At 43.6% G+C, this 27,494-nt stretch overlaps 1 protein-coding gene across 3 annotated transcripts in view; it reads left to right on the top strand.

The window, feature by feature from the left end:
- Positions 1-27,494, top strand: part of zeb1b (zinc finger E-box binding homeobox 1b) — a 189,144-nt gene that overhangs the window by 114,264 nt on the left and 47,386 nt on the right. For 2 of the 3 annotated variants that reach the window (XM_078537704.1, XM_078537719.1), the window contains exons 3-5: positions 1,201-1,263; positions 21,634-21,822; positions 26,184-26,386. In XM_078537704.1, coding sequence (XP_078393830.1) covers positions 1,201-1,263; positions 21,634-21,822; positions 26,184-26,386 — 455 coding nt within the window. The remainder of the gene's footprint in view (positions 1-1,200; positions 1,264-21,633; positions 21,823-26,183; positions 26,387-27,494) is intronic. The other variant, XM_078537712.1, reaches the window with a different exon arrangement.

The following is a 27,494-nucleotide window of genomic DNA, read 5'->3' as shown; positions in this document are numbered from 1 at the left end:
CTGGAGAATGAGTATTTAAAGCCCACCGTGGTGGCTTGAGAACTTGAATTTTTAAAAAAAACTGGAAATAAAGGCTGTATAATTAGTAAAATTAACCGTGAAGCTGTCTGATCGTCATAATGGGATTGTTCTTTGTACTCTAATGCAAGCCGTTTAGGCATAACAAACTACTATAAAGAATATGGACTGCAGTAGTTTGATAAGGCCCAGACTCACCATAAGGGCAACAAAGGGAATAATATCCTGAGAACATTTGAAAAAAAAAATCCAGTTGTTAATTATTGAGAAAATAAGATAATTTAGTCTTAAAGCAGAAGGCTTACAGTTAATAAGTCTCAAAACGAACTTCCTTTAGCTTGAACTCAGTGCTGTCTTTCATGCTTTCACCTTAAAGGCATAAAAGAAGGAAGCAGCTGGAGTGAAATGGTTTCAGATGAGCCTACCTCAGGAAGCGGGTTTCCGGGTTAAGTCATTGTCATCTTAATCTAATGTTATGAAGATTACAAAATAGCTACGTATCTCTGCATACTTTCACTTAAGTTCCTGTGTGCTTGAAATGCTTTACAACTGCATTTATCTCATGGGTTTTGCACCAGAGAAATAGAACCCTATTTTACATCTATAAAGGCTTAAAAATATAAACATCAAAAAAAATTCAAATGATGCACTAGTTTGTAATTATGGTAGTACTTAACAAAATAAATTGTGTTTACCTAAACTGTTCAAACCGATTTCAAGCATTTTTGACGTTAACTGATTGCATTAGCCATTGCTCACCCAGGTTGCAGTGTAATTGTATAAAGCTGTTTTTACCCCTTCTCCCAGACTAATCCGTGTGTTGTGTAATTTTCCCTATCTCATTTAAGTATAGCAGTGTGGGAGTTTAATTTGTAGATCTTACTGCCACATTGTTTTGTCAGTGCTCCACTGTGCCACTTTGACTTGGTGATCATCACTATTTAGAATTTTAATACTCTGATCTTAAAATCTAATGCGGTTGAATATTTGCTCTGTACCAGTGCATTGTAAGTATAAGGAACACAGTGGGATAGATGGTAGTTTTGATGCAGTGCCTGGGAAGTTGGTTGGAAATTTATGCATTTCATCTTGGCTTTGCATGTTTATCAGGATGCAGAAAGATACACTGTTTTAATCATAATTATATTTAGAGTTTGAGATTAATACTTTTTTATGTTTTAGGAAAGGAAAAAAATGCTGACAACCTGGGGCCTGAAGCTCAGACACGCAGTGATGGTTGCACAGGTACAGACTAAGTCTTTACATTGGAGAAATAATCAATCTCATCTGTACACTGCAGTTAATTATCTTTCTTGCAGTTCAGTACTTGTCAGATAACTGGGAGTGGAAGAAAGGAAAGGATAACCAATATAGACCAAAGATTAATTGATTAAAACTAATAGTGATGAATATTTTGGATTTTTTTTAATTTTGGATTGATAAATTGAAGCAATGTTGCATTAATTAGTCATCTAATTCATACCTTGAATGTGAAAAGTAAAAATGCACTCTTATTACAAGGTGGAGCATTGCACTCTGGTTCTCCTGCAGTTTCTAGTGCATGACTTACCTCTCTGTTCACCTTAGCCATTGCCTTGCCTTCATTTTTGAATGTGAAAATGTTCATGCAAATGCAATTTAGTAAAACTTCTGGGGAAGAGGAAAAAAAACCATTTCACTCATTGGAAGAATTTTCTGTCCCATGCTTTATTCAAATTCCCAGTTATTTTCTTCACAACACACTCTAACTTGTTTTGTTGGGCTTTACTTTAGTAAGCTTAGTTTAACTTACTAAATTAGATAAATCCTTTCCAGTAATTCATTGACCTTTAACTGGGCTAGTAATGACATTCTTCAGATTTATTTTATGATCATCCAAATGAGGAGTATCAAGTAAATATTGTTTCACTCATTTCAGCCACATCATTTCTAGGTCAGATATAATACTGACAGGCAAAGTAACGATCCTTCTATGCTGCCCTAACAATGGGGGTGGGGAGGGGTGTGGAATTTTCACCCCCAAAAAACAGGTGAGATGTTAAAATTTATATTTTTGATTTGTTCATGGGATATGGGTGTTGCTGGCTAGGCCAGCATTTATTGCCCATCCCTAATTGCCCATGAGAGGATGGTGGTGAGCACTGTGTTCAAAGAAAAAAGAATCCTGATTCCAACCAGCCCACAGCCATTTTTTAATGGAAGCAGGACAGGGTGGGCAGCTTACCCACTTCCAGGAAGCTGTATACCTCATTTGAAATTTAACCCTGGCTGACTGAGTTTTCTGGCTTTTTGGAAATTTGCTGGCTAAAGGCAGGCAAGGACTGCTGGATCCACTCCACCTACTTGCCTCACCAGTCTGGGCATGATCAAATATTCCACTCCTGCCCCCCACCATGCCCAATTCTTTCACTGTTTCCAACTCTTCTGATCTCACCATCAATCCCCCTGCCCTGGCCCTTGTGATCTCTATGCCCTACACTCCCTCCCCCCAACCCCCTAGGCTGCACTTCTCTAGGCTAGCTCTTCACGATCTCTACAATATCTGTTGAACAAGAAGGCCATGCATGCCAGTGGTTCTAAAAGTCACCACAACCCTTAACTACTTTCACCTGGTTCCCTCCAATCTGCTACAGAGGACAACTCCCAGTTGGCAGTACATAGCTGCATTATGCAGGTCACTCACTAATGTCCTGTTTACCAGAGCTAACCAATATATCGCCTCCCCATTAATTTCAGTTGGCAACATGAGAGAACTTTGATATTTACACTGTGACTTTTTTTTCCTTTGTGTCCTGATGTCATGGACACATTACTGTCTGAGCACCAGAACGCTAGCCAGCAAGATTCATTAATAGAAAGAACTACCACTCTGTTAATGTACATCAATTCTAGGGCCACATGAGTGTGATTATGAGTTTGTGAAAAGTACCCAGGCAGCTTTCATGATGGCTTTTATCCCACAAGACTCAATCACCCTGCACTTCCACCAACCTGACAGAATGACAAAGCATCTCCAGTCCACACATGGCTTCTGCAACACCGCCAGAAACATAGGAATAATCTATACCATGGAACCACCAGGATGGTTAAACTACTGAAGCAGAAGCTCAGGTGTCTGGGCAAGACTCAGGCATCCTGACAATATGGCTCACAATAAATCTCCCATATCATAGTGGTTTGTTGAATCCTGAACCGTGTAACCAAATAGGAATATCTACATTCGGAGGAGATGGCGGCAGCAGCAGCAGTCCGCATCAGATAAGAAAGAGTGGGGGGTGAGTAGGCAAGGAAGCAGGAGAAAGAGGATCACCTCAACATCTTGCAGTAAGAGATGTGAGGGATGAGTGAATTGCTGAGCAGTTCTGGTAACCTACCCATTTCCTACCTTCAAACCGTAGCAGCTCTGCGTAAATCGTCCTCGTTACATACTTCACCACTCCCGTAATCCTGAATAGTTTCAATCTTTGTGAACACTTACTAGAAGCTACATATATACACACAACATCCAGTCACCTGCAGGCAAAATGAACTTGCACCTTTTTCAATCAAACAAAAGCTTGGGGGACACTGTTCCCTCATGCATTCTCCATGGCAACACCCTGACCAATCCAAGTCCACTTGCTAACCAATCAGCACCCTGTTTCTCATGCAGTATAAATTGTTGCTCCCTTTGAAAGTAGGTATTCGTGGGCCTGTCCCGATGGGTGCAAGATGAAAAGCTTTGATAACATGTCTCTCTTCCAGCCATGTTCAAGTTCTGTACGACCAAGCGAGTATTAAAAGGTCTAAATATCTAATTTAGCCTTCGTTATATATATAAAAAAACCTTCCATTTATGAAAATATATTCAAAACGTTTAATTCTCAAGTGGTTGGTCTCTTATTTAAAAAAAACTTCTTTTCCTAAACCCCACATCAAAGATAGCTAATTCTTTAATAACCTCTTTGAGCTGTTAATCAAACTGTGAACTTGGAGCGCCCTGCTGAGATAATTATAGTTTGTGGAAATCAGCCAAGCATTCATAGAGAGACCTTAAGGCAATGTCAGCAAATAGCTATTATAACTGCTAGCAAAGAGGTTTTTAAACTCTGACACCGGCAGCTGTGTTTTTCTTTTTTTAAAAAAAGGGCTGGACATTTAAATAACTTAGCATCATGACAGTTTTACAGACCTTGTCCATCCTTCAAGAGCCTTTGTCTGCGCCATAAATTTGTGACTCCCGCACTACAGATAAGACCTTTGTTGACGTAATGTGGTCTGAACAAGAGGCGATGGCATAGTGGTTTTGTCACTGGACTACTAATCCAGAGACCCAGGGTAATGCTCTGGGGACCTGGGTTCGAATCCCTCCACAGCAGATTGTGAAACTTGAATTCAATAAAAATCTGGAATTAAAAGTCTAATGATGACCATGAAACCATTGTCAACTGTTGTAAAAACCCATTTGGTTCACTAATGTCCGTTAGGGAAGGAAATCTGCTGCCTTTACTTGGCCTGGCCTACATGTAGCTCCAGATGCACAGCAATATGGTTGACTCTGAAATGCCTAGCAAGCCACTCAGTTGTATCAAACTGCTACAAAGTTTCAAAATAGGAATGAAACCGGACGGACCACCTGGCATCGACCTAGGCACCGGGAACAACAATGGCAAACTCAGCCCTGTCGATCTTGCAAAGTCCTCCTTACTAACATCTGGGGGCTAGTGCCAAAATTGGGAGAGCTGTCTCAGGCTAGTCAAGCAACAGCCTGACATAGTCATCCTTACAGATAATGTCCCAGATGCCACCATCACCATCCCTGGGTATGTCCTGTCCCACCGGCAGGACAGGCCCAGCAGAGGTGGCAGCACAGTGGTATACAGTCAGGAGGGAGTTGCCCTGTGAGTCCTTAACATTGACTCTGGACCCCATGAAGTCTCATGGCATCAGGTCAAACATGGGCAAGGAAACCTCCTGCTGATTGCTTTATACTCCCCTCCCTCAGCTGATGACTCGGTGCTCCTCCATGTTGAACGCCACTTGGAGGAAGCCCTGAGGGTGACGGAATGTTCTCTGGGTGGGGGACTTCAATGTCCATCACCAAGAGTGATTCAGTAGCACCACTACTGACCGAGCTGGCCAAGTCCTGAAGGACATAGCTGCTCGACTGAATTTGCGGCAGGTGGTGAGGGAACCAACAAAAAGGAAAAACATGCTTGACCTCATCCTCACCAATCTGCTTGCATCTGTCCATGACAGTATTGGTAGGAATGACCACCACACAGTCATTGTGGAGATGAAGCCCCACCTTCACATTGAAGATACCCTCCATTGTGTTATGTGGCACTACCACTGTGCTGAATGAGATAGATTTTGAGCAGATCTAGCAACTCAAGACTGGGCATCCATGAGGCACTCTGGGCCATCAGCAGCAGCAGAATTGCACTCGAATGTAATCTGTAACCTCATGGACTGCCATATCCCCCACTCTACCATTACCATCAAGCCAGGGGATCAACCCTGATTCAGTGAAGAGTGCAGGAGGGCATGCCAGCAGCAGCACCAGGCATACCTAAAAATGAGGTGTCAACCTGGTGAAGCTATAACACAGGACTACTTGTATGTCAAACAGCATAAGCAGCAAATGATAGACAGAGCTAAGTGATCCCACAACCAATGGATCAGATTTAAGCTCTGCAGTCCTGCCACATCCAGTCATGAATGGTACTGGACAATTAAACAACTCACTGGAGGAGGTGGTTCCACAAATGCCCCCAACCACAATGATGGGGGAGCCCAGCACATCAGTGCAAAAGATATGGCTGAAGCATTTGGTGCAAACTTCAGCCAGAAGTGCCACGTGGATAATCCATCTCAGCCTCCTCTGGAGGTCCCCAGCATCACAGATGCTGGTCTTCAGGCAATTCAATTCACTCCACGTGACATCAAGAAATGGCTGAAGGCACTGGATGGTGCAGAGGCTGTGGACCCTGACAATACTCTGGCAATAGTACTGAAGACTTGTGCTCCAGAACTTGCCGTGCTCCTCGTCAAGCTGTTCCAGGACAGCTGCAACACTGGCGTCTACCCAGCTATGTAGAAAATTGTCCAGGTCTGTCCTGTGCACACAGCAGGACAAATCCAACCTGGCCAATTACTGCCCCATCGGTCTACTCTCGATCATCAGTAAAGTAATGGGATGGGTCTTGAACAGTGCTATCAAGCAGCACTTGCTCAGCAATAACCTGCTCACTGATGCCTAATTTTGATTCCACCGGGGCCACTCAGTTCCTGACCCTCATTACCACCTTAGTTGAAATATGGCCAGAACAGCTGAACTCGTGAGGTGAGAGTGACTGCCCTTGACACCAAGGCCACATTTGACTGAGTGTGACATCAAGGAGTCGTAGCAAAACTGGAGTCAATGGGAATCGGGGGAAAAACTCTGCACTGGTTGGAGTCATACCTAGCACAAAAGGAAATGATTGTGGTTGTTGGAGGTCATCCAGCTCAGTTCCATGACATCACTGCAGGAGTTCCTCAGGGTAGTGTCCTAGGTCCACACATCTTCCTTCCATCATAAGGTCAGAAGTGGGGATGTTCGCTAATGATTGTGCAATGCTCAGCACCATTCATGAATCCTCAGATACTGAAGCAGTCCATGCCCAAATGCGGCAAGACCTGGACAATATCCAGGCTTAGGCTGACAAGTGACAATAAACTTCATGCCACACAAGTGGCAGGCAATGACCATCTCCAACAAGAGAGAATCAAACCATTGGCCCTTGATGTTCAAGGGCATTGCCATCACTGAATCTGACTATCAATATCCTGGTTACCATTGACCAGAAACTGAACTGGACTAGCCGTTTAAATACTGTGGCTACAAGAGCAGGTCAGAGGCTAGGAATCTTGTGACCGATAACTTGCCTCCAGACTCCCCAAAGCCTGTCCACAAGACACAAGTCAGGAGTGTGATGGAATATTCCCCGCTTGCCTGAATGAGTGCAGCTCCCGCAACATTCAAGAAAATTGACACCGCCCAGGGCAAGGCAGCCCACTTGATTGGCTTCACTCCCTCCACCACTGACGCACAGTAGCAGCAGTGTGCATCATGTACAAGATGCATTGTAGGAATTCACCAAGGCTCCTTAGATTGCACCTGCTGGTTAAGGAGGACACTGTACGACAGGAGGACACCTCGGAGGGCTCATGCAACGAGGCAATATGGGTAGCGTTCTGGAATAGGAAGGGCGTAGTCACAATGTTGGGGGTTTACTATTCCCAATTGTCAGCGGGAGATTGAGGAACAGTTATGTAGGCAGATTTTGGAAAGATGTAAAAGCAATAGGGTTGTTGTGGGTGATTTTAACTTTCCCTATATTGACTGGGAATCACTTAGTGCTAGGGGTTTGGATGGTGTAGAATTTGTAAGGTGCATCCAGGAGGGGTTCATGAGACAATATGTGGATAGTCCAACTAGGGAAGGGGCAATACTGGACCTGGTATTAGGGAATGAACCTGGCCAGATGGTCGAAATTTCAGTAGGGGAGCATTTCGGGAAAAGTGACCATAATTCAGTAGGTTTCAAGGTACTGGTGGATAAGGATAACAGGAGTCCTCTGGTTAAGGTGCTTAATTGGGAGAAGGCTAATTATAACAATATTAGGCAGGAACTGAGGAATCTAGACTGGAGGCGGATGTTTGAGGGCAAATCAACAACTGACATGTGGGGGCCTTTCAAATGTCAGTTGATAAGAATTCAGGACTGGCATGTTCCTGCTAGGATGAAGGATAAGTATGGCAAGTTTCCGGAACCTTGAATAACAAAGGATATTGTGAGGTTAGTCAAAGAGAAAAGGGAAGCATTCTTAAGGGCTAGAAGGCTGGGAACAGATGAAGCTCGTGGAGAATATAAAGAAAGTAGGAAGAAACTTAAGCAAGGAGTCAGGAGGGCTAAAAGGGGTCATGAAAAGTCATTGGCAACCAGGATTAAGGAAAATCCCAAGGTCTTTTATACATATGTAAAAAGCAAGAGGGTAGCCAGGGAGAGGGTAGCCGGGGAAAGGGTAGGCCCACTCAGGGACAGAGGTGGGAATCTGTGTGCGGAGCCAGAAGAAATGGGAGAGATACTAAATGAGTACTTCTCATCAGTATTCACCAAAGAGAAGGACTTAGCGGTCGATTTGTCTAGGGAAGAGTGTGTAGATAGCCTGGATCATGTTGAGATCAAAAAAGAGGAGGTGTTAGGCATTTGAAGAATATTAAGGTGGATAAGTCCCCTGGGCCAGATGGGATCTACCCCAGAGTACTGAGGGAGGCAAGGGAGGAGATTGCTGGGGCCTTGACAGAAATCTTTGTTCCTCACTGGCTACGGGTGAGGTCCCAGAGGACTGGAGAATGGCCAATGTTGTTCCATTGTTTAAGAAGGGTAGCAGGGATAATCCAGGAAATTACAGGCCGGTGAGCCTTACGTCAGTGGTAGGGAAATTATTGGAGAAGATTCTTTGTGACAGGATTTACTACCATTTGGAAGCAAATGGGCGTTTTAGTGAGAGGCAGCATGGTTTTGTGAAGGGGAAGTCTTGTCTCACTAACTTGATCGAGTTTTTCGAGGAAGTGACAAAGATGATCGACGATGGAAGGGCAGTGGATTTCAGTAAGGCCTTTGACAAGGTCCCTCATGGCAGACTGGTACAGAAGGTAAAGTTGCATGGGATCAGAGATGAGCTGGCGAGATGGATACAGAATTGGCTTGGTCATAGAAGACAGAGGGTAGCAGTGGAAGGGTGCTTTTCTGAATGAAGAGCTGTGACTAGTGGAGTTCTGCAGGGATCAATGCTGAGACCTTTTGCTGTTTGTAGTATACGTAAATGATTTGGAGGAAAATGTAACTGGGCTAATTAGTAAGTTTGCAGACGACACTAAGGTAGGAGGAGTTGCAGATAGTGAAGAGGATTGTCAAAGGATACAACGGGATATAGATCGGTTGGAGACTTGGGCGTAGAAATGGCAGTTGGAGTTTAATCCAGACAAATGCGAGGTAATGCATTTTGGAAGGTCTAATACAGGTAGGAATTATACAGTAAATGGCCGAACCCTTAAGTGCATCGACGGGCAGAGGGATCTGGGTGTACAGGTCCACAGGTCACTGAAAGTGGCAACGCAGGTGGATAAAGTAGTCAGGAAGGCATATGGCATGCTTGCCTTCATCGGCAGGGGTATTGAGTATAAAAGCTGGGAAGTCATGCTGCAGCTGTATAGAACCTTGGTTAGGCCACACTTGGAGTTTGCGTGCAATTCTGGTCGCCACATTACCAGAAGGATATGGAGGCGTTGGAGAGGGTGCAGAGGAGGTTTACCAGGATGCTGCCTGGTCTGGAGGTTATTAGCTATGAGGAGAGGTTGGAGAAACTCGGATTGTTCTCACTAGAGCGACGGAGATTGAGAGGCGACTTGATAGAAGTTTACAAAATTATGAGTGGCACGGACAGAGTAGAGAGCCAGAAGCTTTTTCCCAGGGTGGAAGAGTCAATTACTAGGGGACATAGATTTAAGGTGAGAGGAGAAAACTATAGAGGAGATGTGCGGGGCAAGTTTTTTTACACAGAGGGTAGTGAGTGTCTGGAATTCGCTGCCAGAGGAGGTGGTGGAAGCAGGTACGATAGTGGTGTTTAAGAGGCAGCTTGACAAATACATGAATAGGATGGGAATAGAGGGATACGGACCCCGGAAGTGCAAAATGTTTTAGTTTGACAGGCAATATGATCGGCACAGGCTTGGAGGGCTGAAGGGCCTGTTCCTGCGCTGTACTTTTCTTTGTTCCAAACCCATGACCATTACCATCTAGAAGGAAAGGGCAGCAGATAGATGGGAACACCCATCACCTGGAAGTTCCTCTCCAAGTCACTCACCATCCTGACTTGGAAATATATTGCCATTCCTTTACAGTTGCTGGGTCAAAATCCTGGAACTCCCTAACAACAGCACTGTGGGTGCACTTGTACCACATGGACTGCAGCGGTTAAAGAAGGCAGTTCACCACCAACTTCTGAAGGGCAATTAGAGATGGGCAATAAATGCTTGCTGGCCAGCCAGTGAAACCCACATCCCTTCAATGAATTAAAAAAAAACTTAACAGGGCCATCTGAACTGAGTTCATGTTTCCCCACTTGAAACTTACACTTCGCCCTCTTCCCCTACCTGTAGAACTTGGATTTGTTGGAAATGGGGACGGTGCATCTGCATCCAGGTCCTGCCTGCCATTTTGGATCAAAATCTGGCCTACAGTTTCCAGAGGTTGGGTGGGAAATGAGTAGGGGAATGCAAAGGCCAGAGTTGGAACAGTAGTGTTTTGTTTGGGTTGTAGATTGAATCATAGGAAAGTTAGGCTGCAGAAAGAGGCCATTCAGGTCATTGTGCCTGGAAGAGATTACAAAGATATGAAAGAGTGAGGCCACGGAGGGATCTGAACATTCCTGTGAGATACTCCCCTAATGGATTGAAGGCTGCTATTCCTTGTGATGCGATGTATTCTAGGCACTCTCCTTCTGAGGGGCCATCTTGGCTTCTGCAACAATGCAGCCTGGCCCAGCATGCAGTCATCGTGACAGCCATTGGTTGAAGGAGGTGGAGGGAGGGGAGATGGTGGACTAAGGAGCAGACGTGCTGACGTCTTTAGAGGGCAACAAGTACCATTCGCGCAGAGCTGGAGCTCATCATTTCTACTTAACCTTAAGACCATAAGACATAGGAGCAGAAGTAGGCCCTTCAGCCTGTCGTGTGTGCTCTGCCATTAAATGAGATCATGGCTGACCTGATAATCCTCAACTCCACTTTCCTGCCTTGTCCTCATAACCCTTAATTCCCTTACTGATTATAAATCTGCCTGTGTCAGCCTTGAATATACTTAACAACCCAGCCTCTACAGCCCTCTGTGGTAAAGAATTCCACAGCTTCACTACCCTCAGAAGAAATTCTTCCAAATCTCTGTTTTAAATGGGCGCCCCCTTACTCTGAAATGATGCCCTCTGGTCCCAGACTCTCCCACAAGGGGAAACAACCTCTCAGCATCTACCTTGTCAAGCCCCCTAAGGATCTTAGATGTTTAAATAAGGTCACCTCTCATTCTTCTAAACTCCAATGAGGATAGGCCCAACCGACTCTGGATCAACCGAGTGAACCTTCTCTGGACTGCCTCCAACGGCAGTATAGCTTCCCTTAGATAAGGCGAGCAGAACTTTTCATTGTTCTAGGAGTGGTCTAATTAGTGCCTTGTATAGTTTTAGCAAGACTTCGCTAATTTTATACTCCATCCCCTTTGAAATAAAGGCCAACATTCCATTTGCCTTCCCTATTATCTGCTGAACTTGTATGCCAGCTTTTCGTGATTCACGCACGAGGACCCCCAATCCCTCTGTGCTGCAGCTTTCTGCAGTCTTTCTCTATTTAAATAATATTCAGCTCCTCTATTCCTGCCAAAGTGCAAAACCTCACATTTTCCCACACTATATTCCATCTGCCAAGTTTTTGCCCACTCTGTCTATATCCCTCTGTAGACTCCTTGTATCATCCTCACTCCTTGCCTTCCCACCTATTTTTTGGGCCATCTGTGAACTTGGCGATAGTACATTCATTTTCCCCATCCCAGCCATTCATATACATTTTAAATAATTGTGGCCTCAGCACTGATCCCTGTGGCACTCCACTAGTTACAGGTTGCCAGCCTGAAAATGCCCCCCTTATCCCAACTCTGTCTTCTATTAGTTAGCTAATCCTCTATCCATGCTAATATACTACCCCCAACACCATGGGCTCTTATCTTATTAAGTAGCTTTATGTGCAGTACTGTACCTTTTTGGAAATCCAAACATATTACATCTCCTGGTTCCCCTTTACCTATTCTGCCTGTTACCTCCTCAAAGAATTCTAAAAAAATTGTCAGACGTGACTTCCCCTTCGTGAAGCCATGCTGACTTTGCTTGACTATATCGGCCCGTAACTTCCCTGCTCCCTAGCATCGCATTTGGGGGGGTACTCCAAAGACGAGCTAGGGAATCCCTCTGGCAGGTTCCCGGGTAAGGGTTTGCTTGGCAATTGCCCAGACGTGCATGCTTCCTCTGGACAATTGCGCTACGCTGGGAATCATCCGAAAATGCAATTTAAATTGCAAACTTTGGATGGTTCCAAATAACTAATAGTTAGCCAGAAAAGTTAGAAGAATTAAAGCCTCTTCCAACTTGTGAGAAACGACCATAAAGACCCAGACCGACCCCACGGGATTCCCCCCACCCACAACTTGGACTCTCCACCCAACCTTGGGATCCTCCCGGATGACCGACCCTCGGACTCCCCCAAGTCCCAAATCCTATCCACTTACCTTAGACACTTACTTTAGACACTTACTTTCGCCTGACATGTCCCAGGCCCTTTAAACTTACTTGCTTTACAGCAGTTAGTGCTGTAAAAAGGGGCCGTGGCCTACTTGAATATGCTGGATCTAGACTTTGCTGGGGCCTGCGAGGAGTCTTTTGATGCAGGCCCCAAGCAGCTTAAATAATGTTAATGGAAGTGTTAACGTTATTTTCAAGACCTGGCAAGCAGGTATGTGTCTCTTCTAGTTTCTGCGGGCCAGCACTTTCCAACCCTGGTCAGAGGTTACAGTCCATTGTGTTTCCATTATCCTGATCCCCAGGTTGGATCCACAACATACTGTTCTAGGAAACTGTCCTGAATACACTCTTGCTTGTGGCTACCTCTGCCAATTTGATTTTTCCAATCTACATGAAGATTAAAGTCACTCATGATTAATGTACGGCCTTTATTGCATGCCCTCATTATCTCCTGATTTATTCTCTGCCCTACAGTATAGCTGATGTTAGGAGGCCTATAGACTACTCCCACCAGTGTCGTCTTCCCCTCATTATATCTGACCTCCCCCCATATGGATTCTACATCTTCCGATCCAAGATCATTTCTCACTATCGTACTTATTCCATCTCGTATTAACAAAGCTATCCTACCACCCTTTCCTTCCTGCCTCTCCTGTCTAAAAAATCACATACCCTTGGATATTTAGTTCCCAGCTTTGATCTACTTGTAACCATTACTCCGTAATGGGTATAAGATCATATGCACTAACCTCCTATTTGTGCCGTTAATTCATTTATTTTGTTACAAAAACTATGTGTATTTAAGTAAAGATTAATTTTGCCTTTTTCCCACTTTTTTCCTCCTTTGACCTTATTTGCTGCTTTTTTTTTAATGTTTGTACACTCTCTGACACTTGCTATCATACTCTGGCTATCATTACCTAAATAGCTGCCCTGCAATGCTGCCATATCCTTTTGTTTTGTAAGCCTACGTATCCTCTCTTCAGAAATGCACCCCCTCCGCCCCCGCCAATTTGGTTTAAAGCCCTTGCTACAGCCCTAGTTACTTGATTCGCCAGCGCATTGGTCCCAGCACGGCTCAAGTGAAGCCCATCCCATGGGAACGGCTCTCTTTTACCCAGGACTGGCGCCAGTGCCCCATGAACTGAAACCCATTCCTTCCACACTAACCTTTAAGCTATGCATTTAACTCCTTCACTTTATTTACCCTATGCCAGTTTGCCCATGGCTCAGGTAGTAATCCCAAGATTATTATCTTGGAGGTTCTGCTTTTTAATTCAGCTCCTAACTGTTCAAATTCTTTCAGCAGAACCTCCTTTCTAGTCCTATCAATGCCGTTGTTACCAAATGTGGAAGATGGCAACTGGATCCCTCCCTTCCCGTTCCAAGTTCTCCTCCAGCCCTGAGGAGATATCCTTAACCCTGGCACTGGGTAGGCAACGCAGCCTTTGGGACTCATGCTCATGGCTGCAGAGAACTGTATCTATCCCCCTAATTGTACTTGTCACCTACCACTACCATGTTCCTATTTCTTTCCCCCACTCGAATGGCTCCCTGTACGTTGCTGTGGTCAGTTTACTCATCCTCCCTGCAGTCCCCATTTTAGTTCAGATAGCTTGCAAGAACCTCGTAACTGTTGGACAGTTGCAGGGGCCGAGGCTTCTCAAATGCTGTCCCACACCTGCCTCACCTGCAGTCACCCCCTCTTGTCCCTGATCACAGACCAAATTTGAATTACTTAATCTGAGGGGTGTAACTGCCTCCTGGAGCAAAATGTCCAGCTAACTTTCCCCCTCCCTGATGTGGCGCAATGCCTGCAGCTTAGGCTCCAGTTCCTCAACTCTGATCTGAAGTTCCTCGAGCTGCAAACACTTACTACAGATGTGTTCGCTCTGGATCACCTTGTTGTCCGGCAGCGCCCACATGCTGCAGCTGCAACACATCACATGTCCTGCCATCACTGTTGTATTTTATTTAACTTATTAATTAATTACTCTAGTGTCCCCGCTCTTTACACTTTATTGTAATTAATTTTTTTTACACCAATATTGATCTTAAACTGAATAAGTTATTTTTAAGAAAAAGAGAGGGAAAAATAGACTAGAGGCCTAAACACAAACTAAAGATCTTACTTTTACTTTAAAGACTAGAAATACTCACCAATCCTCCTCACCAATCAGCTGCTTTCCTTGCACTCGCGTCACGTTGTGGCTCGTGACGTCACTCCGCCGCTGGTCTCATTGCAGGTAGGCCTCTCAATCCACGCCTTTTAACCCCTCCCACTCACTTCTTGCTCAAAATATACTATTTTGAACCTTAGGAATAGAATAAACCTTTAGCACTTAGCAGATACTCACCAATTAACCACTTGTTCTCCTGTAGCCGAGCAAGAATCAATTCCTAGAGGCTGAAAAGGTTTAGGCAAAAGCAATCAAACATCTCTTTCCCTTCCTCCGCTTAACCCCCTGAAGCACTCAACTCCAGCACTCTATTGTAAGTCTCACTAATTTGGCTACTTATTTATGTTCCAAACCCACAAGGCCTAGCTCAGTCACTTAATGAGAACAGATTGCAGAAGATGAGCCCCTATCTATTTAGCTCACCAATTTGTCCAAGAATTTCACTTGTCTCTTCAGAGTGTGCACAGCAGTTGCTTGAACTTTCACAAAGGCTGATGACATTGTCTCCTGTTGTGTCATCCTACCTGTAGAATCCCTAGAGGTGGATATGCTCCCCAGGGTAGACTGCGAATGCTAATGCCATACAACATAACACCGCACAAGCAGGAAAAGGACTGCTACGCAGTTGCAGTATATTGCTGATTCTAGGTCAGCATTCTAATATTTGGTTTAATGTGAAAGCTAGGTGTTTTTCTTTTATTTTCATGGCTGGTCCTCTGAAGTCCTCATGTCTATGCTACTCATGAGAGTTAGGAGTGGATTTTTTTCTCCTCTGCTGAACACTGTCCTGGTCTTGCTGGCAAGAATGACCCAAGGAAAGAGAAAAGGAACAAAAGTTAGAATGGCAGTGAAAAGTTGGACATTAGAAGGCATCAGCCATGAGAATGCAGCTTCAAGTAGCAAAGCTTGCTGCATATTTTGAGTGAAATGAATGAATGCAAGTGATTTGGAGACATCCTGATTGGAAACACCACCGTGTTCTCGGGCCCCATTAACCATGACTCTGCCTGGGCTAATGTCCTCAGAGCCGCCTCTTCTGTGTGAATGATGGAGATATTAAGAACTTCTCTACATGTCTTGGTTGTCTCCCTACAGAAATGAACTGTTGAGAAGATTGGTGGAGGTGTGTGGGGGTAGGTGTGTGGGGCTTTAATCGCTATGTTGAGACATGTAGCACAAGCAAAAAGAGGGGGTAATAAATGTAAAGGGGAATGTGTAATGTGGTGAGGAAGGAGTAGTGAGAGCAGTTGGTGGTTTTGCAAATGGTAATGTGCATGAACAGAATACTTTTAGTATGTGATGTAACAAGAGTTGAGGAAGAGTTGACTGTGTTAGAAATGAATGAGTTGAGTGTGTCCATGTGATTATATGCTGAAGGATGTGGTGGAGCGAAGAGAATGGTAGGGAGTGTGCTGTTGAGAGTGATAGACTCTTGCTGCTTTTGAGAGGTAATTAAAACTCTGCCCACATTGAAACCAGATCCTGAGAGTGAGAATGCTGACACTGGCCATACCCTGTCAGCCACCTTTGTCCAACTCTGCTAGGGAGTGGCCCTGAAGATTTTCATGCAGGATCTAGAGAACAATTGTCTTTCCATTTCCTTTAGAAGGCATTGGAAATCCTGGGGGCAACCTTTCAACTCATTATACCATTGAAAAATCATTAGTATAACATTGAAATCTGGCATCAGGGAATGCAGCCCGAAATAGGCTTCATAAGGTGCTCTGGAAATGGCACAGAGAAAATAGGTATGTTGTCCATTCTCAACGTGATCGAATGAGCTGTCCATCAATCACCTTAAAAAGAGATGCTGGAATTAAAATTGCCGAGGCCTCACGCTGGCAATGTTACAACTTGCTACTTATCCCACAACTCTATACACCTTAGAAGTTAAAATTCAGTGTGGCCTAAAAGTATTGACCCTAATCTGTTGCTTTCCCACTTTCTCCAGTTTAAATATTTAAATTTATTTCTCTTTTGAAGCCAGCCAGCTGACCTTTCTCGAGGGCAGTAGTGTGCCACTGAATATATAATCTGTAATCTTGCCACACGTTTTTGAAATCAGCCAAAGGTATTAAATTGGATTCACAAAACAATTTTTCAGCAATGGAAGCAGAAAATGCTGGAAAATCTCCGCACGTCTGGCAGCATTTGTGAAGAGAGAGGAACAAAGTTAATGGGTGGAATTTTTCCATCCCTATTGATGGCGGGTGTGAGTGGACAATATGGCGGTAAGGCCAAAATCAGTTTCACGACGTCGTGAAACCAGTTTGCGATCGTCTGCTCCACCTGTCTAATGTCGGGCCGTCTTTCCTGCTGCCGTATGTCAGGAACGTCATTTTAATACATTGCATCTAATTATAAGACCAGCTCGCCGGAATCACCCCCCAATGCTGAATCATCCAGGTACTCACTGACATGCTTCACAACTGTACATAAGTGATGTGCACCTGGTAAGCTGCACTTCGCTTGGGACTTTGAGGTTGTTTGTCTACCTTGCTTTGGGCAGCACTCATGGTCATCAGCGCCAGGCTTTGCAGGCAGCACCACATCACTTTTAAGGGGGCTCATGAGCAGGTCTCTACCTACCAGACCAGCCGTAAGGCAGGGGTGGCTTTTCAATGGCTGCAGGGCGAGAGCTGTACTGGGGAAGGGGGGTGCCCCAGGGTATGTGTGGGGACACATGTTGATCTGTGCAAGTGGCCTCAAGATGGCGAGGAGGCAGTCTCCAAAGGTGATGAGGCCAGATGCACATGAGCGTGTGTGCAAGAGAGTGAGTGGTGATGACCTTTTGAGCTGGAAGCAAGTGAAATGCCAGTAAATGTGTGATGGCCTCGAGTGAGAGAGTTTAGAACGATAAGATGGCTGCCTTACCCTGTAACAAATGAAATCATCCTTTCATCCTTTTTCTGCACTGGACGGCTGACCTGTGTGCAGCATTGGCATTGACTATCTCTTCCATCACCTCCCAAGTCGGAGTGGTGATAGGTTCCTGCAGCCAGAGCAGGGATAGAGGACATCGCGGCGGGCCTCCACGGCGCCCAGAAGACATCCCAGGGATGCATCACTGAATCAGGAGACTGCAGTCTTTTTGGCTTTTGGGGCCGTGTCTTCACCAGTGCCCTCTTGGGGTGCAAGCATTGAGAAGTGTGTGCACGGCTGCAGTTCAAATATAGCGCCCTGCGTGAGGAAGCAGCGAGGTAATGGTGTGGTGGGCAATTTGGAGGCCGCCCGCCAGCGAGACTGCGTGTTTCCTAAGGCTGCATAATTAATGAGGCGGGAATAGGACAATATGACATGAAAATCCGCCATTGCAGCCTGCGGGTAAAATGACTTTTTTTCCCTGTCGGCTGCCACACTTTGTGCAAATCAGGGACGATTCCGCCCAAGGTTGACAGTCCAATATGAGTAGTCTTTGGAACCTGCTGATTGTTGCAGAATTTTCTGTTTTTAATCAGATTTCTAGCATCCACAGTGGTTTACTCTTCCAATTTTTCAGCATCTCACTGGAAGGAGGGGAAAAAAGTAAATGAATTTAAAAAGAACACTTGTTGCTCTTACAGCTGTCTCTAGGAGCTAAGTGACTTGCTGCCTGTTTTCCCTTTAGGTTTGATTGCTGAGAAATTGCTGTAAACCCAGTTTAACTTTTGTGCTTATTCAAGACTAACATTGTGTACAAAATATTTTCCACTGGCCAAACAACAAAGTTTCAGTTGTGCACAATTCTCCTGTGACATGCCTGAGAATGCAAACTTTCACTTCCTTCAGTTTGGCTGCAAGTTTAAATAAAACGTCATTGGCTACTCTCAAAATGAATAATGCAAGTTCTGGCTTAACAGTCCTGGGATGAAATAATTGACCCTGATAGCAGTTTGAAATAAGCCGTGAGCTGCAACATTCCACAAGCTGACTCATCTGGCATAAGTGCACATTCTCATTACTTGCATCCTGTGGCTTTTTTTTAAAAAAAATTGACTTTACTCAGACGCACAACACTTGAACATTTGGGAAAGAGCTATGTTCTATGAAGAACAAATGATCTAAAATCCCAAAATATTTTGGCTTCTGGTTTTTGCTTTTAAAAAAAAGTCATGGTGCAGATTCCTACTTAAAATTTGAGTACAGCACATACAGTCCCTGTAACTGCATTTCAAAATTTGATACGCATTGTATTGCTCCCATAGTGGTCCCTTTAAAAGGAAGGATTTGTTTTTAAATAGTGACGTGGTCAAAGGAAGTTGAGACATCAAGAAAGAATCCCAATTCCCCTCTGTGTAGTCCCATGAGTTCTTTAACAACAACAGAACATAGCAGTAGGGACCCAGATTTAATATTTTAGCTGAGGATATCACCTTCAGCATTGCAATGTTCTCTCTGTACTGCACTTAAGTATCGCCTAGATAATATGCTTAAATTCTTGAGTGGGGATCGAAACTACAAAGCAGGAATGTTACTACTTGGCTAAGCATTTAGACACGGATCAATTAAAACCAACGCAAATACAAAAAATGCTGGAATGACTCAGCAGGTCTGACAGCATATGTGGAAAGATGGAGTTACAGTTTTGAGTCCGTATGACTCTACTTCAGAGCTAAGAGAAGTAAAAATATGGTGAAATTTATTCTGTTTAAGGGGGGGTGGAGCAGGTGAAGCTGGATAGAAGGCCAGCAATAGGTGGAGGTAAAGGAGAGATAGCCAAAGATGTCATAAACAAAAGGTCAAAGGAGTGTTGATGGTGGTCGTACTGGCTAAAGGAGGTTCTAATGGTGACATAAAGGATAGAAAGCAGAATGTGATAATGGCCGGACAAGGATAAGTACTCTGGAAAGAACAACATGAGCAAGTGACAGATGGCACTAGTGGGGGTGCGGTGGGAGGAGTGGACAATGGTGGGAAAAAAGATCGAAAATAGGCTAAAAGGTGGCAAGGTGGGGATAAAACAATGAATAAAAATGAAAATAAATTTTTAAAATAATATAAAAATAAGGGTTAAAAAAATGAATATGGAAAAAAGGGGGATCAAAAAGGGGTGGGGATGGAGGAGAGTATTCATGGTCTGAAGCTGTTGAACTCAATGTTAAGTCTGGAAGGCTGTAAAGTGCATAATCGGAAGATGAGGTGCTGTCCCTCCAGTTTGCATTGAGCTTCACTGGAACAATGCAGCAGGCCAAGGATAGACATGAGAGCAGGATGGTGTGTTGAAATGGCAAGCGACAGGAAGGCCTGGGTCATGCTTGCGGACAGACCAAAGGTGTTCCACAAAGCAGTCACCCAGTCTGCGTTTCGTCTCTCCAATGGTAGAGGAGGCTGCATTGGGAGCAGCGGATGCAGTAGACCAAATTGAACAAAGTGCAAGTGTTGAAAGGAGTGTTTGGGCCCTTGGATGATGAGGAGGGGGGAAGTAAAGGGGCAGATGTTGCACCTTCTGCGATTGCATGGGAAGGTGTCATGGGAGGGGGTTGAGGTGTTGGGGATGATGGAGGAGTGGACCAGGGTGTCCCGGAGGTAATGGTCCCTACGGAATGTCAAAAGAGGTGGGGGGTGAAGGGAAGACGTGTTTAGTGGTGGCATCATGCTGGAGTTGGCGGAAATGGTGGAGGAGGATGATCCTTTGAATGCGGAGGCTTGTGGGGTGAAAAGTGCGGACAAGACGAACCCTTTCATGGTTCTGGGAGGGAGAGGAAGGTGTGACGGCAGAGGTGCGGGAGATGGGTCAGACACGGTTGAGGCCCCTGCCAACCATCGTGGGTGGGAAACTTCAGTTAAGGAAGACATATCAGAAGCTCTGTTTTGGAACATGGCATCATCGGAACAGATGCGACGGAGGCAAAGGAACTGAGAGAATGGGATGGAGTCCTTACAAGAAGCAGGGTGTGAGGAGCTGTAGTCGAGGTAGCTGTGGGAGTCGGTGGGCTTGTAATGAATATTGGTGGACAGTCTGTCACCAGAAATTGAGACAGAGAGGTCAAAGAAGGGAAGGGAAGTGTCAGAGATGCCATGCGAAAGTGATGGAGAGGTGGAAATTGGAAGCAAAATTGATAAATTTTCCCAGGTCCAGACGAGAGCATGAAGTGGCACCGAGAAAAAAGTGGTGGGAGGGGGCCTGAGTAGGCCTACCCATAGCCACACCTTTTATTTGGAGGAAATGAAACAAGTTTATGGAGAAATTGTTCAGTGAGAGAACAAATTCAGCCAGATGGAGGAGAGTGGTGGTGGATGGGGATTATTCGGGCCTCTGTTCAAGGGAGAAGCGGAGAGCCCTCAGACCATCCTGGTGGGGGATGGTGGTGTAGAGGGATTGGACGTCCATGGTGAGGAGAAGGCGGTTAGGGCCAGGGAACTGGAAATTGTTGATATGATGTAGGGTGTCAAAGGAATCGCAGATGTAGGTGGCAAGAGACTGGACAAGGGGAGAGAGAACGGAGTTAAGATAGGAAGAAATGAGTGCTGTGGGGCAGGAACAGGCTGACACGATCAGTCTACCGGGACAGTCCTGTTTGTGAATTTTGGGAAGGAGGTAGAAGCGCACTGTCCGAGGTTGGGAGACTGAGGTTGGAAGCTATGGAGGAAAGATCTCCAGAGGAGAGTCGGTCAGTTACAGTCCTGGAAACATCTTTGTTTGACATCTTTGTCAATCTCTCCTTTGCCTCCACCTATCGCTGGCCTTCTATCCAGCTTCACCTGCTCCACCCCCCTTAAACAATATAAATTTCACCACATTTTTACTTCTCTTAGTAGAGTCATACGGACTCGAAACTGTAACACTGTCTTTCTCTCCACAGATGCTGAGTTTTTCCAGCATTTTTTGTTTTTGTTTCAGATTTCCAGCATCTGCAGTATTTTGCCTTTATCAATTAAAACCAAATGCTTTTAATTATAAAATCACATTTTATGCATATAAGTTGACCATTCAACCTATTTTGTCTGCCAAGTGTGAATTATAATTAGGTTAATTAAGTATAATTTTGAAAGTTTGTATACATATAGAAGAACTTCGAAAAGGTTTGTAAAATTATTTTATTTTGGGACTATGCTGTTCAATAACTTGGAATACTTTTTGATAGCTAATGAAGAAGGCTGTGATTCCGATGGCGAGAACTGCTTTCATGATTCTACTGCAGGAGATGAGCAGGGTCATGATCCAAATGTTCAAGAATACCTTCAGCAAGGAGACACAGCTGTCATTTTCCCTGAAGCACCAGAGGAACAGCATAGACGAGGCACACCAGAAGCTTGTGGACAAGAAGAAAATGGTAACTTTTTTCCAAATTAACTATTGACTCTAAAGCATGAAATTTCTTTGAAGATGGTTTAGAATACCTTCTAAAAGGCAAGATTTGTTGCAGTTTATTTTTAACTTCATGTGGTTCATGGCTATACAAAACTCTGCACAGCAGTAAAATAAATAGCCAAATCTTGTACTGAATGAATGATGTACCACTGCTGTGCACATATGTTAATAAACTACATAACATGCACAATAAAACAAATAATGTGACTATTTGAAGGTAAGATAAATTTAGTGTTGAAGAAACTGACCTTTAATAGTCTGACATCCTGGATAGAGGAGTTGTATTATTGATAACCAGTCCCTCCTACCCCTGAAACCGGATGCATAGCTATGCTCATGTACGACTCATGATTGCTTGCCCCCTTTGCATCACACTCTTCACTCAACTTTTGGCAGCAGAACTTGTAGCTATTCTGGCTGTCAACTCTGAAACACTCCCCCTAAACCTCTCTGCACTACCTTGCTTCTCTTTCAAAGGCCTTCTCAGAACGTTTATCCTCAATCTCTATTTGAGTCACCACTCGTACTCTTTATTGCTCCATTTCTCTGCTTCTGGTTACTTCCACCCCCAAAAGCACTTTGAGACAAAGAAATACAGGTTGTTAACACACAGTTAATGTTCAATACTGGTAAGTGTGTACTATATAGCTTGTACACCATGTCACCTATATTTTTTTGTATACCAGTGATAATTTAACGGTACAGTGTAAAAGGATTTATGAGCTTAAGTTGCCTTTGAAAACCATTCGAGACATGATTTTCCTCACAACTGGTCAGATCCGTGATTTTCTTTTGATTTGGTTCATGCTTTGATTATTTACCAATCATATTAGACAGCATTTCTCTAGTTCTTCAGTTTTTTTCCTATTAAAATCCTCCCAAGAATTAAATGTGCCAGAGGAAAATAAATTCTGAAGTTGTTTCACTCATCCACAGAACAAGCACTAAGTGAAAAATTTTAGAGGCTATATTGTGAATGAGCAAAAGACAATATTGAGAAAACAAATACAAAAGCAAAATACTGCAGTTGCTGGAAATTTGAAATAAAAACACAATAGCCTGGAAATATCCAGGAGGTCAGGCGGCATCTGTGAAGAGAGAGAGTGAGTTTCAGGCCAGTTCCAATGAAAGGTCATTGACCTGAAATGTCAACTCTCGTTCCTCACCACAGATGCTGCTTGTCTTGCTGAGTATTTCTGGCATTTATTGTTTTTAATTCAAATTTTACTCATCACACTTTGAATTGAATTAACACTGTTCAACTCAGCCTGCTGAACCTGAGGCTCATCCTTATCCCTGAATATCATTGCCCAAGTGTAACTGAGCCATGCCTTGTGCTGCTTTAAACGTGTTGCTCAATTGCATCAAATCTCTTTTGCACCTGTAAATAAAATGTACTTGAACAGTCAGGTCAGCACTTCTCTTGGATGTCCCCAAAATGCTGGGCAGGATAGGGAGATCCAACGCACAGCAGAAAATTAATGCTCAAAATTGAACAAAGTGAAATGCATATCCAAATCAGTTAGTCATTTTACAGTGAAAAAGATCAGTGAAGTTGTATTGTTTAATCCAGAAGCAGATAAGTTAATTGCAGCTGTTTCTGCTGTAAAAGATGAAGATATTTCTTTCCTACTCTGGTGAGCAATACCGTAGAGCATCCACTGTATAAAATTAAAGTCTTTGCATTTGGCATCTGAAGTTTTGCATTCAGAATGTCATTTCTGTGTATTCTGATTCTATGGCCAGGATTTCCCGGTCGGTGAGCGGGGGGGGCGGGGCCCGCTCGCTGACACGTAAAATGACGCAGGATGACAACGGGCAGAACTCCCAATGTCACCCTGCCTCATTTCAATTTTCAGGTAGGCGGGGGCTCAGCAGAATCAACTATGCACCCGCCAACCTGTCAGTGGCCAATTAAGGCCATTGACAAAATAGCTAAAGTAATTAATGGACCTGCCTGTCCAACCTTAAGGTTGGCGGGCAGGCTGGGAGCCATGGCGGGCTTAAGAAAAAGCATGAAACCTCATCCATGGGTGGGATGTGGTTTCATGTAGGTTTTAAACTTTTTAATAAAATTGACAATGAAAGTGATGGACATGTCCCAACTCATGTGACAGTGTCACATGAGGGGACGTGTCAGGGAGGTTTATATCTTCCGCTTTTAAAATTTTTTCAGACAGGAGCCGATCTCCCTGAAGCAGCACTTAGCTCAGCATGTGAAAGAGCGCACTCTCGGCTCAGGGAATCCACGCACCGCCGCCCCCCCCGCCCCACCCCACCCGCCCGCACAGGGAACGCATAGCGCTTCCTTGCTGACGTCACGCTGGGCGGGCCTTAATTGGCTCGCCCATGTAAAATAGCGGTGCGCCCCCAATTGGGGGCACTGATCGGAGGCACCCCTCCGCGTGCTCACTCCTAAACTCTCTCTCTCTTTCTCCCCCTCCTCCCCCACCCCCGACAGGGGGGAAATTCTGCCCTATGAGTACGTCACATCTTAATTGTCTGATTTGTAAAATTTAAAAACAATTTTCCCAAAGACAGCCATTGTTAGGAAATCAGCTCGAGGAGGATGAAAACTCTCTGAACCACCCAGTCATATCCTTGTTTCCTATATCCCTGGCACTATTAAACTGGTAAAACCCTATTTTTCTCTCAAGGTAAAGTTTTTTTTTGTAATTCTGTGCTGTGCTACCTGGTTTAGATTGGGACCACACTAAACATTAGAAAATATGCTACAGACCCCATGCGAACAATGCCACAGTAGATTAACTAGTGACCAGAAAAAGCATTAATTTTTATTCCAGAAGCTATGTAACAGCTGCTATGACATGGCAGGTGATGTGTACCAAGCGGACGAAATCCACAAGGGAAACTTGGCCATGCTATCACAACGGTTTTGCAATTTGTATTTATTACAAGAAGATATGTGCACTAAATTCAGAAGTAATGAGTCCACTAACACCTTTAATGTCTACAACATTTAATAACAAAAGAAAAGCTTTCCAGCACATAAGATTACAGTTACTTAATACTATAACAAACCCCAAAATTCTTAATTAACCTGACTCCCAAATACACACCCTCTTTAAGGCAACAGTCCAAAATAGATTTTAAATTTAAATTGGCAATCCAGCAAACTTACCACAGTGCCCACTTGACAGTGGACTTCCAAAGGCATTTCCCCAACTTTGGTTACTGGACACAGCAGATTTCTGCAAAAGTGGTTAGAGGCATTTTTTCCCCAAGGCTGTTTTGCACAGCCCTTTTGGATCTTACATGGCCCCCCAACATAGCCTTCTATCCTTCTTTATATATGTTTCTCTCTCTTTAATCTGTAAATTCTATTGTTCTACATGTCTTTGGAAATTCACTTTTCCCATAACATACAAATCTTTCATGTTGCCAGTATGGTCAGTACCTTTGGGAAAAATAAACATACTGCTTGGCCTTGCTTATCTTGTTAGTTGTAAACATCCTATCACCCCATTGAAAGCTGAACAGCCCCTTCACTTGTCTAAAAATGCAAATTTCCTTCACACCCTATATGCTGACCTCATCCATGTTTACTCATTAGCATTTCAAATGCCTTTTGCACCTACCTTTTTTTGATAGACTGCAAGGTTGAAACTATCTGACCCCAATTCAATTAAATCGCACAGAACCATACACACTCGCACTCTCAAACCTGCTTTACAATAAACCACAATAATATTATGAAAAATATAATAGTTTCATGACACAGCAAAAGCAAAACTTGTACATAAACAAATCATCTATGTTAAATGAATGAGTACAAGGCAAAGATACAACTATACATAAATATTGTAACTCCTAGATTGAACTCAGATACTACATTCAATTAAATCAATCAGCTAAAGCTGCATTTGCTCCTTCAAATACAGAAATGTATTTCCTGCAGTATTCTGAAATTGATTCTGTTGCTAACAATACCCTATCCTCCTTGGGCTTGCAACCGTTAGACAAAATCCATACAAGCTGTAATTTGTGTTTTTGCAATATATCTACAAGCTAAAATGTAACTAGCATTGTTTTCTTTTGACTGAGAAATAGAAAAGGAAAATTGGGCATGATCCATGTTTGCAGGTGGCTTCTATGCAGGTATTTGAACGAATGTATGTATAATATGTCTAAAATCTACAACACCATAGGGAAAATAATGATAATTGTGTTAGCCTGCTTTTTTTAATGAGTTTTAGTTATTTTGAGAACATGATATTAGACCAAAGCCTAATATTGACCAGTGTCATCTTACGAATAGTTTAAAATTGAGTATTTACTTGGATATTATTTCATGTTTTTTAGGAACCTCTGATGCTTTTGCTCAGCTGCTTACCTGCCCATATTGCGATAGAGGCTACAAGCGCTTGACTTCACTAAAAGAGCACATTAAGTGTCGCCATGAAAAGAATGAGGACAACTTCAGCTGCTCCCTTTGCAGCTACACTTTTGCCTATAGGACACAACTGGATCGTCACATGGCTTCACATAAGTCAGGGCGAGATCAGGTAAAACTAAGAAAAGTTAAAATATTTCTGTGCCTGTCATAATAGCAATAATCTGTATCAGTCCTGATTGTTGTTAAGACACTGGGCATTTTCACTTCCATAACTGGAGATGTTTAATTTTGCTGTGGGATGTTTTATTTTCCTATCTCCACCTTTGCCTTGGTCCATTTTGCTGGCACCCTCATCCATGCTTTTGTTACCTCCAGACTCGAACATTCAAATACTCTCCTGGCTAGTTTCCCAGCTTTCACCCTCTGTAAAGTTCAGCTCATCCAAGATTCTGCTGCTTGTCCCTTAATTTTCACCAATTCCTGTTCACCCATCACCCCTCTACTTACTGAACTGCATTGGCTTCCAGTTTGGCAATGCCTTGAATTCAAAATTCTCATCCTTGAGTTTAAGCTACACAATAACACATGTTTGTCACCTCTAGCAGTTTGGCCTTTTGTACATTCCTGATTTCCTTTGCCCCACCATTTCCTTTGCTGGTTATGCCTTCAGCTGTTTAGGCTATAGGCTCTGCAATCCCTTCCCTAAACCTTGTTGCTTCTGTATTTCTATTTGCTACTTAAAACCTCCTCCTATGACTAAGCTTTCAGTCACCTGGCTTAGTATCTCTGTGTTCAGTGTGGAATGTTGTCTGATTAATTCTCCTGTGAGGCATCTTACGATGTTTTAATCCAATAACGGTGCTATATAAATGTTAGTTGTTATTAATTTAGCAGTATATTATTTTTCCAATGCACCTTTACAAATTTCTGGCAATACAGCCAGAGAGAGAGTGAATTATTGATGCATAGGGTAGATGCATACTGCGCCTAAATACTAATGATATTCACTGGATCCAGCTTCCAGGTCAGTCTGCAAACTCTCCAATTCTGCATAAAGCGATCCCTCCACTATTGTATCACTTACACTGCACAAGTTTATTTTTTGATATTTATAAAAATATAAAGTCCTGTGCAAATGTTGCTAATGACTTAATGATTTCACTGGATAACTAGAAAATCGCAAATGGTTGCACCTTTGTTCAAAAAACGATGTAACGCTAAACCCAACAAATACAAGCCAGTCAGTTTAACTTCACTGGCAGGGAAGCTTCTAGAAA

Source organism: Cetorhinus maximus, chromosome 3 (assembly GCF_964194155.1).
Source record: "Cetorhinus maximus chromosome 3, sCetMax3.hap1.1, whole genome shotgun sequence".
Classification (NCBI taxonomy): Eukaryota; Metazoa; Chordata; class Chondrichthyes; order Lamniformes; family Cetorhinidae; genus Cetorhinus; species Cetorhinus maximus.
This window is presented reverse-complemented; position numbering and strand designations above follow the sequence as displayed.